Source organism: Ischnura elegans, chromosome 11 (genome assembly GCF_921293095.1).
Source record: "Ischnura elegans chromosome 11, ioIscEleg1.1, whole genome shotgun sequence".
NCBI lineage: Eukaryota > Metazoa > Arthropoda > Insecta > Odonata > Coenagrionidae > Ischnura > Ischnura elegans.
The window spans coordinates 64,230,307-64,246,306 of NC_060256.1; the positions used below are offsets into that span (position 1 = coordinate 64,230,307).

The following is a 16,000-nucleotide window of genomic DNA, read 5'->3' on the forward strand; positions in this document are numbered from 1 at the left end:
AGACAAAAACGAAGGGAAATAAAAGCAAATTTTCAAGTTAAAACTTAGACCTTTTCACTGCCTCAATGGAGCCTGGAATAGCGATATCCCCATTCTTTAAAACACCGGAGATGTCCAACATCACACCCCTAACACACTTTGCCCACGACATGATAGAAGGATAGAAGCTTTTTAAACCAATCACAACTCAATAACACATGTACTTATAACAGACACAGTCGAATATTTCAATGACAAAGCCAGCAAAACTATTTAAAATCACTATTATTACTGGTTTCTATAATTTATCCACACTGACTTCAAATCGGCAAGAAACAACAAAACACTATCGATATTTCGATACTATCGAAGCGTCCAAATATTCCCGCGGCAATTCGGTCTGTGGTTATTATGGTCACGATATCAGTTACACATTACTCTAATCTATGACCTTACTGTTGAAGCATTGTCACATTCTTCCGTGAGTATTAATTGTACTACAAAGTATAAAGACCACAGAACGTAGGGTAAGAGGCATATGGTCGGATTATTCCAGTAAAATGTCTTATTTCCTTTCGATTGGGGTACACCTTTGACTTAGAATAAAAACAACTTCTAGGACATATTTAGCCTTGGAACATTTATATAGAAAATTAAAACTACAACATCGAAATCAACGGTCTAATTTTAAAAGAATACACACCCAAAATACTTTGACAAAAAATAATACTTACAATTAGTAAAATAATATTTTGTTAATAACATCAAGTGACTGTTGTGAGATGCTTCTTGAACTGAGTTATATTTACTGAATATCTTATTTATTCCGATAAAGAATTCCTCATCCTAGAAGAAGTGACATACCTATCCAACATTCACGGCAGTATGGAATTGCAGGAGAAAAAGTTTACTTATGTCCTCCTAGTTAATCTTTTTGTGTTATTGAAATTAATTTTATTATACAAGTAGTTGGGACACTTAAGTGCTCATCAGATTAAAAATTAGCATTAATGTCTAATTTTCCCGTTGCATATTGATCTTCAAACACATGAGAGTATCATAAAATGCTGTGACTTGTGCATATAAAGGAATTTTAACCCCTCAAGCACGGCAGGCATCAAATCCCAACACAGTGATGCTATCACTCAATAATTTATAACTTTCATAATATGGGATCAATATTGTTTGATGTTTGATCAACTTGTGTAATGTAATGTGCTACCATTGATATTTTTTTCAAAAAAGCAATATGAATAAATATTTATTGTTTTATGTACCTCTTTCTCTAAACTGATGAATAAATTTTCAGTTTTCAAAGATTTAAATTTTATTTCGATTAAGCAGCTGCGATAACATTCCATGTATTTTTTTGTATATAATTACATGATGTATTTGAATAATTTGGGGTTGATATATTCACAACCGATTGGATACTTCAATAGGATTACCCATTTTGCCTACTTGAAAATTCATTATTTCGCCCATTTGTTTGACTTGGTCACTTCTATTGTTACCGAAATATTTCATATAAGTACCCAGTGAGAAATGGGTGGTGGAATCCACGTGGAACCCACGTGGAATCCACGTTGAGTGGTGGATATTTGGTGGTGGTGGATATTGAGTGGTTAGACCCACGTGGAATCCACGTTGATTTCAAGTGAATTTGTGGTGATTATCATAAAATGTTAAACAGAATTTCTAATTTGTGGAACTTAACTCTCTGGTGACATTGCGTCATTTATCATCCTGAAACCACGCTAGTTATGTGAAAATGTATCGCACATTCTATTTTTATATAATTCGTGGAAAGGCAGCCATGAGAGCACATGAAAAATCGTAGACACATATATAGAAGGTTTAGATATAGAGTGGTTGAGGTTTTAATGGTTTTAGGACAGCACCAACTGCTGTTTTAATTTTTCCACCAAATTTCCACGTGGGTTCCACGTTGATTCCACGACCAAAAACACGTGGTATCCACGTTAATTCTCCACGTGGATTCCACCACCCATTTCTCACTGGGTATAGTCCCTTATTGGTGAGCTGGGTTGTGAGGCATATGTCATGCCCGAGTTTATTGCGTGGGATGAGGTCTCTTTCCATCAGCACTGTCACATGGATCGGATGTTTGTTCTTTGAAGTAGGAAAAACCTCTTTGGCTATAGTAGACATTGGTTTGTTTGCCTCCGAAAATTGTGTTGCTATAGCTGACAAATGGGCATGAAAGGTTTCATCTCCATGTAAGTTTTGACAGATACGCATTTAAAATGGTAATACATGTTTTCAAAAAATATCATTTGGAAAACTTGTTCCAAACTATTACCATACCATTATTTGCTGATATGTGTTACCATAAGCATCTTCATAATTTCCAGAATGAATTTCAATATTTATCATCACGTTGTTAACTTACGTTCGCCTGTAGATTCCAAGCGGGAAGCTGTGTTGACTGTATCGCCAAATAAACAGTAATGCGGCATTTTTACACCTACTACACCAGCACACACAGGACCTATAATATAAAGAGGTGTGAATGACGTGTGCAATATGATGATATGAATACGTGCGCAAGATATGAAAATAAATTTTTAGTAACTTAATTTTATTTCCTTGAAAGAGATAAAAGGTACTCATGAGAAATAGAAATATCCCTCAAAAAGAGTCAGTTTACCTGTCTACTCCCTTTTAAATACAATTAGCTTCATTAGATGACCATATTCTCAGAAAAGATGATTTTTAACCTCACCAGAATGCACTCCAATTCTGATTCTCAACTGGTCATCTGGTCTATGCCGAATGTTGAAAGATGAGACAGCATCAAGTATAGCTAATGCCATCAGTGCAATTTCTTTTGCGTGGGCATCTCCATTTCGAGAAGGCAAACCAGATACCACCATGTAAGCATCACCAATGGTCTCCACCTCAGGTAAAAGATGAAATATTAATAAATAAATGTAGCATATTTATTCAATTTTATTAAATGAAGTGCTCTGCCACTTGCGTTACCCATTTGTAACTGATGATAACAAGAGAAAATGTAAAACATGGTCGGGGGAGGGGTGAGCATCCCTAGTATGATTATTTCTTTCAAATACTTTTGTTAGTGTTCCAACGTGATTCAAACAATTACATAACCATCCCAGCTAGCACATTATAAGTCATTGAGATAAGGTGAAAGGAAGAAATAAGGAAAGCGCTTATAAAGCAAGCTTGCGATGGGTTTCTTACGGCCAGGCTGACAAACATCCAGAGTAATGACAAAATGGATGCCAAACTTTCAGCACTTCCATAGATATTGTTTTTGTTTCATCTTTTTAGAGTATTCATTAAGGGATTTATGCGTTAGAATAATTTTTCCATTCTTGGCGCTTCTATAGTATGAGTAGAAATAACATCATACGGCCATAATTTGAAAATCATTCACATTTATAAAATAATGGCGAAACAACAGTCGTAAGAAAAACACATAATTTCACAAGAATAGCGACGTAGAATATTATAAAATTGCTGGAAGGAATCTCTAATACATATATACATACTGTATTCATCGGGTTATCAGACCATAAATTAAAATTCATAGTTAGATTGTGTGGACCTTCAATAATTTCAGTTTTTTCATGCATACGCAAGCTAAGTTTTTCTATATACATAATTGGCTTTTAAAGTGGTAACTACCCCTCCTGCACTTATCAGTTGCCGTAGTGTAATGGTTATCATATAGAGCTGCGGATGCATAGGTGAAGTTTGGATTTCCCAGGTGTTTTTTTTTCTGCCACAAGGATAAAGTACTTGTATTATGTTTTGTATCTTCACCAGCCAGTCGCTTGCAGTTGTTAATTTTTTCTATGGCAAAATCTGTTATCAGTAGTTACCCAGTGAGAAATGGGTGGTGGAATCCACGTGGAACCCACGTGGAATCCACGTTGAGTGGTGGATATTTGGTGGTGGTGGATATTGAGTGGTTGGACCCACGTGGAATCCACGTTGATTTCAAGTGGATTTGTGGTGATTAGCATTAAATGTTAAACAGAATTTCTAATTTGTGGTACTTAACTCTCTGGTGACATTGCGTCATTTATCATCCTGAAACCACGCTAGTTATGTGAAAATGTATCGCACATTCTATTTTTATATAATTCGTGGAAAGGCAGCCATGAGAGCACATGAAAAATCGTAGACACATATATAGAAGGTTTAGATATAGAGTGGTTGAGGTTTTAATGGTTTTAGGACAGCACCTACTGCTGTTTTAATTTTTCCACCAAATTTCCACGTGGATTCCACGTTGATTCCATGACCAAAAACACGTGGTATCCACGTTACATCTCCACGTGGGTTCCACGTGGATTCCACCACCCATTTCTCACTGGGTACTCATGTTCTGTTGCTTGAAATGCCAACATGTAAATATTCAAATGACTTAGCCTTAGTATGTAATTCTACTTTGTCTGACATTATTCAAAGCAATCCAAGCATAAGCCCACTGCACATTGTTCACACCAGTATATGCTCTCTTCTTTTCCCATACTTGACACAAACTGCACACCTCCTTTGGGGCTTTGATTTCCTCCCAGCTGCAGGAATTCTCCTTAGGAAATGTCTTTCTGTTAGAGATGTGCGAATAGTATCCGCGAATTCTCGAATACCTCGAATACTAGAAAATATTCGATATTCGAAGTCTCGAATAGTTATGCGAAAAGTACCGCCTCGAATACTTTGAAATTCGTGTCGTATACTGTCGCACGCACGTCGTTGGTAGTTGACTCGGAAAAATGTACAGGACTGTAGTCTTTTAGTGCATGCAGCGCCGTTATAGGCAAGTTGACGAACTGCATCAAATTCGCGGGTCAGAGCGGTGAAAAGAGTTCAACGTGGGGAACCTAAATTGATCCGGGTGAAAAAATCCGAAAATCCCCGGTTTCCTCCATCAGGAAACTCCAGTGCCGTGGGATATAGTAACATCGGCGCATTTCCCACGATCTGCTATCCCCCTCTATTCAGCATTCGCCTCACCTACTCTGACGCTTTCATGCTTTCATCTTCTCCGAAATCAAACAAAAGGCCCTCGCTCGGGTAGGGGTCGTATTACGAAGACCTTATAGCTTCGAAAAAAATATCAAGTTACATGAGAACAATAAAGACGTGTCTCACGCCCCCCTTTTCTAACCCACTGACCTTTTTCTGGCTACCTGCTTCGAAGTTCCCCATTTCTGGAGCTCAACTGCTGCATGAGTACCGTGGGATAGTAACATTAGCGCATTTCCCAAGATCCGCTATCCCCCTCTGAGGCTTTCCACTTCTCCGAAATAAAAAAAGGTCCCAGCTCGCGCAGGGATCATATTACGAAGACCTAGGCTTCGAAAAAATATCAAGTTACGCGAGAAAAATAAAAACGTGTCTCGCGCCCACCCCCTTTTCTCACCCACTGACCTTTTTCTACCTACCTGCTTCGAATTTCCCTCTTTCTGGAGGCCAACTGCTGCATGAGTCATCTACTAGCCCGAAAGGTGTCTAACAATGACTTTTGGAAATTATTATTACACCTTTATTGGATTTAAATATTAGTAATGTGCGCGTAATTTAAAAAAGAACAAGACCAAACGCGACGCATTTCTGACTCTATTTAAGCATTTTACGCGAGGAAGTAAATGTCAAAATAGGACGGAGGCTTGGCATTCCGGCGAGACTCGATATGAGCAGCAGAGCTTCTCGGTAGTTGATGTGGTATTTTTTCCGAAAAGATATATCAAGTTACAATTTATGAGTGGTGCTATAAATCTTTATTGTTACAGTCCCAGGCGAAGGGATATTTTCTCAGGATATTTGGTTTCTCCCTGATAGCAATTCCAATTCATCTTCTTATCTTGTGAGAACTCCCAAAGAGGGACTGAAAATAATTGAAGAAAATCCGGTGAAGAAGAGCTTGAATTTTACAAAATGCCTCAGATTGTCCGCTAGCACTTGGCAGCAGGAGTGGGGGTAAAGCGATGTTAGTTGAATTAATGATATGCCCAATTGTTTCCATAAAATTAAAATATTCCATTAATCAGCTAAATTCCTGTTCGAATCCTTTAAAGGAAATCAAAATTACTCCCCAAAATCTTGTGTTGCCTGATGCATAGGCAACCGAGTCAAACATTCCAGCATTCATCGTTTAGTATTCGAGGTATTCGAAATTCGAGGTATTCGAATATTCGAGCAATGATTTAATATTCGAATTCGATATTCGAGTTCGAGAAATCTGCTATTCGACCCATCTCTACTTTCTGTGAGTCTAGGTAGGTACTAAATTGTCTAAAGATCATGTCCAAACTATTGATATGGAGAGGCATATTTCAAAATTATTACCTTGACCAGCTTCACACGCAATGATAATTTTTTTATATGTATTTCCCTGTGATTAACATTTTAATTTAGGACTGTGGCATTCAATAGTCTCCTAAATAACTTCATATGCACCGCTTTTTATGGTGTTTTCTTTCCATTAGGTACCAATGCAATAACATGCCCTTGAGATCCACCTCACCAATGAATTTATTATAACCTAATACACAAACAGACTTTTTTTGCCTTTCAATACAATTCCCATTCCGTACGATCCCCAATTAAAAACAAAAATAACCACATACAGGAACTACACCTGACTAGAATTACAACCCACAGCCTAAAAGAGCACCACACATAATGAATATGTAGTACCATTGGACTGAAGCGCGCGGTTTCGAAGCTCCATCAGCAGATGAGAAAATATCTCGAAGGGGCCCTGGTATATGCAGACTGTTTAGAAGGAACCTTATCTTCAATGATTACTGTCCACAAAAGAAGAAGAAAAACATAAATTCAGAACGTAGCACATGGCCTCTTTGCTTAGGACTAACGAGGCAGACCAAACACACTTAGGGCTCGAAGGGATAACACACAAGGAGAAGGCAGAGAGAAGTCAGTGAGATTGTAAGGAAGATATTGTATCTCAAGCTAAAGTAGCTGACTCTTCCCGACATTTCACAAGCAGACTAGGCAGCAGTTTTCGAGATAGTTCAGCTGAAGAAAGGCGTTGATTTTTAATACAAAATTCATCAACTTGCTGGTTAAAAATGGAATTTCATCCAAACATTTAAAAAAAAATATGAAGACATAAAATTGCTATGAATATTTTTTTTGGATAGAAAAGACATTTCTTCACAAAGCAGATAAATTAGTTATAATTTAAAATGCAATATCTGACGGAGAATAAATATTTGATACAGAAGTTCAGGAAGCGTACTGGGTTCGCATGACAGCGGCATACTAAATTTAAAGGGCATGTACTGGGTGCACATGACCGCGTTGAGGGGTTAAGCATTTATCTGTTTCTACAGTTTTGCAATATTTGCAGCTGCTGATTTAATTCTGGAGAGATGTTTGAGCAAACAATAGAGCATTGGGCAACATGGGACATTACGATTGTGTTAACTAATTTAATTCTTCATGAAGTTGGAATTAGTTCTCTAAATTGCCTTATCGAATATAAATTTCATGTACTTCATTGGGAATGGATTGTATATGATCAGAGCCAGGTTATAGTACAATCTAGAGTTATACCAACCCTTTGGCAGTATTTAAACAATTAATTTCAACATTTACACCAAGATTAGATAACAGATCAATTTCCAATGATTTTATACACCGTGGGGTATCACAAAACGTCTCTATTAAGTAAAATACTTGCAAGAACTTATAAACGTCATCCTAAATGGTGTAAAGAAAATGGAGAAGAAGACATCGGATATTTGAATGCACAGATACAGAATGATAGGACAATCATTCGAGTGGGTAAGTCAGAAAATATCAAAGAGGAAGAAAGAAAAAAAGATACTCTGGGGTTTGCAGGGTTAGATGGAAAGATAGATGATGGATAAAAATTAATGAAGAGATGGGAACAGGGTGGTATTTAGTGGCAGGGATGAAAGTTAAAGCAGGGTAGTTTCAGTTTCATTGGACTTCAGGTTCTTCAGAAGTTCACGAAGGAGTTATCCACACTGACTGCTTTCTGAACATTAATATTCTGAACGTATCTCACCCTTTCTGCATCTAAATTTGAATTTTAAGTCTTGAATCAGTCCAACTATAGGCTAGATGGCGATATTTGGTGGAACTTGGTGACAGGAAACGTAATAAAAGTTACACTGAGGTGTATGTTCCAGAAAAAGTTTAATTGACCGACCCAGGTTTAGACATGTATACTATGTCATAGTCACCTTTTAAATGGCAGAGTGTACATGTTGAGACCTGGGCTGGTCAATTAAAATTTTGTGGAACATACAACTCAGTGTATCTTTCATTGTATCTTGAATCAAACCCTCATATTTTCCTCACCCTCTCTCAGTAATTTGCCAAGACTTGGAAGTATGCAGGATACTAGGCTCCAAGAGTTCAAAAGTCACATTGATTTTGATGTCAGCTCCAAGAGCCACATAAGGATTTGAAAATATTCTGCATACTGGTCGATTGATATCAACCGGTAGCCAGACTCCTAAGCTAATAACTACTAATGACCAAATTTTGCCAAGGCATAATTCATTGTACTAAAAATTCCTGAATTTTGGCATTTTCATATTTGGTACTTCTTCAATAAATAATGAATTTTATTTGTTTCTGATATATGCATTTCTTTATCCCTTTCGTAATTAGTTGATAGGGCAGTGGAGCACACATGTAAGAAATTGAGGCTAATTGGATTCTTACCAGTAAAGAATGAAGTTTCTCAAGTGAGATGCCTCCCATTATGAATCTGACGAGGAAGACTATAATTGGGCAAATAGGTGATCACAAAAGATAAAGGTCAAGGTACACTTCTTAATTCCAAGTTTCAACATTAAAAAAAATATAAATATTTACAGCAATGTAATGCAAGAGGCAGTCAGCTATTAAATGTTATTCTATGCCTGAGAATTGGTAATTTAAACAGTATATTTCTAAACATCAATGGTTTCATTCACTGCAAATTTTTACAATTTTTATCTATAGCAAAAATTTGAAACATGCGTGTACTGTCAGAAAAAATCATCAACAATATTATAACTAAAATGACAGGTATAACAATTATGATAACTTCAGAATAAAAATTTCAATGCCATGAAAACAAGTTCAACGATTTATAAATATCGAGAAAAACTATATATTTCCTAATTTTTATTATTTTAATATATTTTTAAAATAATAAAATATTTGAGTTCAAATGTATGAGTGCGTAATCTCTTTCATTGCCGAAGCACAAAATTATGCACATAGTATCCTTGTGTGCCTACCACCCACCGTACGTAAATGCATAGTTGGTTGTAGTAAGCCACGGGGCTAAAGGAAATTCCCTTTTCGTGCATTCCTTATATAAAAATCTGAAGAAATACCAAACTTCAACATTTCCCATCTTCATGCTTCTACTTCCTCAATTTATGTACTCAGCAACACAGAAATTGAAAAATGGGATATTTCAATCTGATTTGAGATCACAATTCATCAAAAAAAATTCTGAGGATGCAAGAGATGAGAAAGCTGAGATGAGAAAATACTTCCTCATTCAGCCATTCTCCCATAAGTTTAAATTTTACTAAATGCGAAGGCTGCCAACACTTTTCATGAGTTGGTGATGTCGATAGAATTCAGTTTTCCATTGACTCATTCAGAAAAGAATAGGATAGTTTCCTTCATCAAAGAAAACGAAAGGCTCTGATTGCGATTCATTACCCACCATTAGTGTATTCATAATATACAAATTATTTGGTTTTAGAAATCCCAGTTTAGGCGAAAGGCAATGGTCAGTTTTACCCACATTTGAAAAAGGCCAGATTGGCGCCCATGCGATTCCACTCCACGTGATGTCACAGGGACCTAGTTTCTACACGAGTACATAGGAGTTTTACATCGTCTGAGATTACCAATGCATGCATGAGGCACAGAGCTCAGGGGAACATGTCTTAATAATCACCTATTAAAACTGGCTATGGTCGGAAAGTTTCCTTCGTTTGATAATGTATTAATAATCCATAATTAAGCCAAGCGCTACCTGCTAGCAGGGTACTCTGCTACCTGCCTGCATCAGCAGCCTGCATCTCAGCGGCGCACATATTCTCACCCCAAGGTCACCTCACTTTGCGGCAACGGGAACCAGAACAACGTCACACTGGCTTTTCCTGGCATTCATACTTAGCCGTCGCGTTTTCGCACGCTTGAAAATTTTCACTTTTCATTTATGTATTGGCAAAAAATAGATATCGTCATTTAAAAATCGATCAGTGTGAAATGCGTACTCTAGGAGTAATAATCTTTCGATTTAGGCAGTAAAAAAATAAAAGGAAACCACCCTATTGAGGCCGTTGAGACCTGGTGCTGGAGGAGGATGACGAAGATAAAATCGACAGATAAGATGAGAAATGAAAAGGTATAGAGAAGAATAGGAGAAGAAAATAAATCATGAATCAATGTAAGACAAAGAAGAGCATAGTGGATTCGCCACATGATGAGACACAGCAGTTATGCAGGAAAGTATTGAAGGAAGAATAGGGTGGTTTCCTTTTATTTTTTTATTGCCTAAATCGAAATATTATTACACCTGGAGTATGCATTTCACTCTTTTAGATTTTTAAATGACGATATATATTTTTCGTGATAAAATGAAAAGTGAAAATTTTCAAGCGCGTGAAAACGCGACGGGTAAGTATGAATGCCGGGAAATCTCCGTGTGACGTCGTTCTGGTTCCCACTGCCGCAAGTGAGGTGACCTTGGGGCGAGGCTTTGAGCGCCGCTACAATGCAGGGTGCTAGCAGGTAGCTGAGTGCCCTGCTAGCTGGTAGCGCTTGGATTAAATAAGGATGATTAATACCTTATCAAACGAAGGAAACCTTCCGACCACAGCCAGTTTTAATAGGTGATTATTAAGACATGTTCCCCTGAGCTCTGTGCCTCATGTATGCATTGGTAATCTCAGACGATGTAAAACTCCTATGTACTCGTGTAGAAACTAGGTCCCTGTGACGTCACGTGGAGTGGAATCTCGCGTGGGTGCCAATCTGGCCTTTTTCAAATGAGGTTAAAATTTGACCCTTGCCATTCGTCTAAACCGGTATTTCAAAAACCAAATAATTTGTGTATTATGAATACACTAATGGTGGGTAACGAATCGCAATCAATGCCTTTCGTTTTCTTTGATGAAGGAAACTACCCTATTATACCTGACAATAGATTATTTTATGGGAAATAAGAAGAGCGACCAATCATTTACTTTTAAAATCATCATTTAAACAGTGAATTTCGTGCCACTAGAGTTCAGAAAACCAGCCACTTGGCTTTGTAAAGCATGGAAGAATATGATGCTTAAAATAAAAGTGTATGGTCACACACATGAACACGAGGAACAGTTTAAATATTAGATAAGTAATTAGGATGTTAATTAAAATTGGAATGTTAATTAGGATTAATTAACATTTTAATTTTTAAGGTAAATAAAAATATCGGATAGATTCCAAGAATATAATTTCAGCAACAAAGAAGGCTTACTAATTAATGGGAAAGAGCCATGGTAACAGGGTGGTGGCGTAAAAGTTTGGAGGTGCAATTTCATGAACAATGAGGATGCAGGTCAAGAAAAGACAGACATTTGAGGCCAGGGAATGCAGGAGAATGGAGCAAGAGAGTCGGATGGAGGGAGAACAGAATCAAGAATGTTAGGTATATGCGGAGAAGATCCTTCTAGAGAAAATAGAAGTACAAGCATAGGCGGATCCAGGGGGGGGGCACGGCGGCACGTGCCCCCCCCAGACCCTTAAAAATAGGCTAGATTTTTAATACGGTCCCATTACCATTTCGTTTTTAAATAGAGAGAGTTTGAAGTAACAAGGGAACGTTAACACGTTTCGTATGGATGGCGAGAATACTCGTCATTTTTTTCCCAAACGTTCCTGACGAATGACGAAGATTCTCGTCACTTAGGCGCGTCAACCTAAACAATTTTAAAGCATACAATACGTATTCGTTAGTACGTTTCAGTTGTTGTTCGTTATTCAAAATGAATTGATGCATCATAACGTTTGATTGGGTAAAGTTATATTCTAAACATTAGCTTTTTAACCATGTTTAAACCAAAGGCATATTTCCAATCTCAATACCTCCACTCAGAATCCTAATGATGAAATATTACACTCTTATCACATTGCGTACTGATGGAGAGAATTCTCGTCATTTTTTTCCCAAACGTTTCCTAGGAATTTAAATACCCCGGTACGCAACGTGTTAAGAACCATGTTGGAGTAAAGGATAATACATAAGCAGGGGATAGGTAAAAAATAAAGGACAATTTAAGGATAGAATAAAATGGGAAAGGCCTAGTTAAGAATTCAAACTATAAGTTCATAGTTGGAGGTAGGGATGGTGGGAGATATCAAGGTGATTTCCAATATGTTCATTATAAACTGACTTAATCCAGTATTAAAAGCCTGTTTACATAGTAAATTATAGCTTACAGTTGATGCTTAAATGCATGAAAGCAAGAATGAATGCCACAATGCACCCTCTAAGCATCCAACTTGAGAGAATGCATGAACAGAAAATAGAACCTGTTCTAGAATGATCGCAGGCTTTTCTAGCATATAGAATCATGGAAGGTTACTCGGGAATTCCACCAGGTCCAGTTCTCCAACTCCATCTCGGCTGGTGTTTCAATGTGCGAGTCAACACAAGATACTTTACAGCACAAGACAAGGGAGGAAGAATGCCAGAAACAGTTTGCCAGGGCTGGCATGCCGTTTGCATTCAAAGTTTCAGGCAAAATTCAAATGAAACTGTTGTCATCAAGAAACAACCAGATGGGGTAGCACCGGAAGAATGGAGAATTTAGTAATTAATCCCTTTTTATCAAGATCTAAAATATGTCTTTCATAATGGTAACAGGGTAGTAGCCAGGAAAATGTTTTTGAGAGGTGTTTCATGGAGAGGGAATACAGTTTGGGGAGTATTCATTTGTAGAGGGTGGTCTTATGACGTCGTCTCCCGAACATTTCAAGTGGGAGTTTGAATGGGGGCCCTTCTCCTTCCCCTACTTGCTACAGTCTTGATATGTAATGTTTCTCACTTAACACATACCCAACACTTACAGTCCAGCCGGCGAGAGTTGTCCGATGACAGTTCAAAAGGAGGGGCGGAGAACCCAGCGCCAGCACGGTTTGCAGCCAATCGCTATCCCCCAAACGCACCTCACGCCCTCGCCTAGTCATACAACGTTGTCACGTGCATATGAAGCACCGAAAAAAAGCCTGAACCACCAAAGCAAGCCCTTTCTTCGAATCGCCAAAACAAAGGATTCTGCCATTGGGTCCTTCACGCTCGTCGTCCTATCTGGTTCCTTTCTTAAGGGAAGCCTTTTGTTTACATGTGAAGTGGGCGTTTCCCTTTCTTACCTGGCAACCTTGCCCCCTACTCCTTTTGCCTCTAATCGGACAACTCTCGGCGGCCGGACTGTACCTTGGAATAACAGCGAACAATTAACGTTTAACCTCCTATAGAAAATTTGCATGAATTCTTTATGGGCTTTCACAGGCTAATAATTCCTTTCTCATCGTCCTAGCAACCAATACCTTTACTTTTGCATCAGATTCTTGGATGTTAATTTTGTACCATCATTTATGGGATTTACCTATGGTAGATATCACATTTATTTCACTACATATTTTGAAGGAAAAGCCGCACTACCATGTATTCTGTCAATGAAGGAAGACATACATTTATTTTTTGACGATTCTAATTCAAACGGACTTTGTTCTTAGTTTCCAGCAACTAACAATTGAAATTGTCAGTAATATCACTCGAAGTGGCTTAAATATTCACGCATTGAATTTCTTTCATTGCGGGCATTAACTCTATGTTAAACAGACTACTTTGTATCCCAATGACTGATTCAAGTTTCAACCAGGAAGTTGATGTAATTAAATCAATGTGTTCAAATAACGGCTATGATGATCACCTCATCCGTAAATTACTGGCCAAAAAAAAACCTAATAAGAGTATCGCCCACCCTAACTAGTTTGCTGCCGGTCCCCAAAACAGCACCCAAACGGTGGTGCAAATTACCTTTCCTTGGCCCCCTGTCTTAGTGTTTACAACCTCATACCCAAAGACAAATACCGAGTGTGTTTTTACTCCCCGACCTCCCTTAGTAAAGTGATTTTTAACTCTAAGGACAAAGTACATCCTGAAGACAAAAGTGGTGTCTATGCCCTGACATGTGATGAGTGCAATGGTGTGTACCTTGGTCAAAATTTAAAACTCGTGCTGATGAACACAAAAGAAGTGCTCGTTTGAAAGACTCCAAATCCTATTTTTCTAAGCACCTGTCCGAATCCGGCTGCAACAATGATTTCAATATTAAAATTTTACATGTAAATGACAAAAGTGTAAAAATGAATATTTTAGAAATCACCAGATGCACTCTTGCACGTAACACCAAAATTTTAAATGATATGACTGTTTTCAAATGTTCAAATTTTTTATCTACGGTTTTAAAACCTGATTTCTTCCTTGACAATCCTCCTCCTCCCCTTCCCATTAACCTCGTTACCACCTGAACTTCTCTCTGCCTCCCCCCCCCCCCCAGCTTTTATACTTTGTGTTTTGACCCTCCAATCCAACCAACAATGCCCAACCCCCCTCCTCCTCTTTTAGTTCCCCCTCCTCCTTCCCTCACACTATTGTTGGGTAAATAAAGCTGGATGTGGTACCCTATTGCTCTGTTAGTCTTGATAATGATGGTGTAAACATTGAAACTAGTTGACAGTTAAAATAGAAGTTTGTGAAATAGTACTGGGTTTTGTTTCACCATGAACGTTCTTTCATTTTACTTATACACTGCTTAGGTATTTCTGCTCGCTGTCATCTAAAAGGTTCCCTTATGTCCCACTTTTACAATTATCTTCCTATACCCCTACCCATTACAGACTATCTCACCTACCTTGGCCTTTTATTCCCCTATTAAAAATCTGCTTTGTGGTCTGATGGTCAAATATTCTCCCTACAAATCAGTGTTTTTCTGGTGACGGGTTTGTATGGAGATTTATCTATTATTACACATGCAATCAAACTCCGGCTAGCAATTATGGTTATTGATAAGGTAGATGTAAAAGGCTATTTTCACAGGACAGGAAAAAATTAGGATAAGAAACAAATTGATAGGTAAACAGCCATGTTGTGAATCTATTCTTTAAATTTTTGACGCTTGATATATATTTTCACAGATTCGATTTCTATCTCTTCGTATAAGCTATAATTTCACTACTGGTCATGTTATGATGCCACAAATTTGCCCATCACCCAAACAGAAGTTCCGCCCACACATACAGAAATCAGATAAAGAAGACCAATATAACGAACCACACTCATCCATAGAACTTTATTTCGTTGTATGGATGAATTATTTCGCACGATAAAAATTTAATATACTCATATTTACTTGGAAAACTGCCTTGTTATTAATCGACCACCTAGTGAAACATTTACACCACATCGGCAATGATATATTACTAAGTTATACAGCACAATGAAGGTTAGCGAATGAAATTTTCAATGAATTTAAGTGAATGTACCAATTATCGGGAAAGGTTAAAGAGAGAAAAAGCGACATTATGAAATAATGTAACAAAAGGCCGAAAAAAAACCAATCGATTATTAAATCCCAGCAGTAGTTAACATCCGGGATTTTTAAACAGTGATTTGGGTAATTATTACATACATTCACCATAACGTCAGGCATCCTTCGTTGACAGAACTTATCATCACAAGGTTCGTTAATGAAGACTCAACATACGACTCCCATATATACTTGCTGTACTGCCAACATTTTCGTGGTGTTCCGTGAATGTAATACATAGTTGAAAACATGAACATGCATTGGAAAAACTTCAAGACAAACCTCATCCTTACTCTGAGGAACAAACAATTTAACTCAAGGAAACCGTAGATACAAAGTTTATTTACATAATAAAAGCACACAGGTGTGGA

At 37.6% G+C, this 16,000-nt stretch overlaps 2 protein-coding genes across 3 annotated transcripts in view; both read right to left on the bottom strand.

Moving 5' to 3' along the window:
- LOC124168093 (phospholysine phosphohistidine inorganic pyrophosphate phosphatase-like) overlaps positions 1-15,984 on the bottom strand; it is a 41,877-nt gene extending 25,893 nt beyond the window's left edge. Inside the window, exon 1 of one of the 2 annotated variants that reach the window (XM_046546207.1) lies at positions 15,732-15,984. Coding sequence is in view for 1 of the 2 variants with exons in the window: in XM_046546206.1 (XP_046402162.1) it covers positions 51-151 (101 nt within the window). In the remaining variant the exon portion in view is untranslated. Of the gene's footprint in view, positions 1-50; positions 1,205-15,731 lie in introns of those variants that run through there. The other variant, XM_046546206.1, reaches the window with a different exon arrangement.
- Positions 2,361-3,262, bottom strand: LOC124168094 (atrial natriuretic peptide receptor 2-like). Its single transcript, XM_046546208.1, has 2 exons — positions 2,726-3,262; positions 2,361-2,491 (listed from the first exon to the last, which is right to left on the bottom strand). The coding sequence occupies exons 1-2, from the start codon at positions 2,874-2,876 to the stop codon at positions 2,376-2,378; spliced, it is 267 nt and encodes an 88-aa protein (XP_046402164.1). The 5' UTR covers positions 2,877-3,262; the 3' UTR covers positions 2,361-2,375.
- Positions 15,985-16,000: the final 16 nt, after the last annotated feature.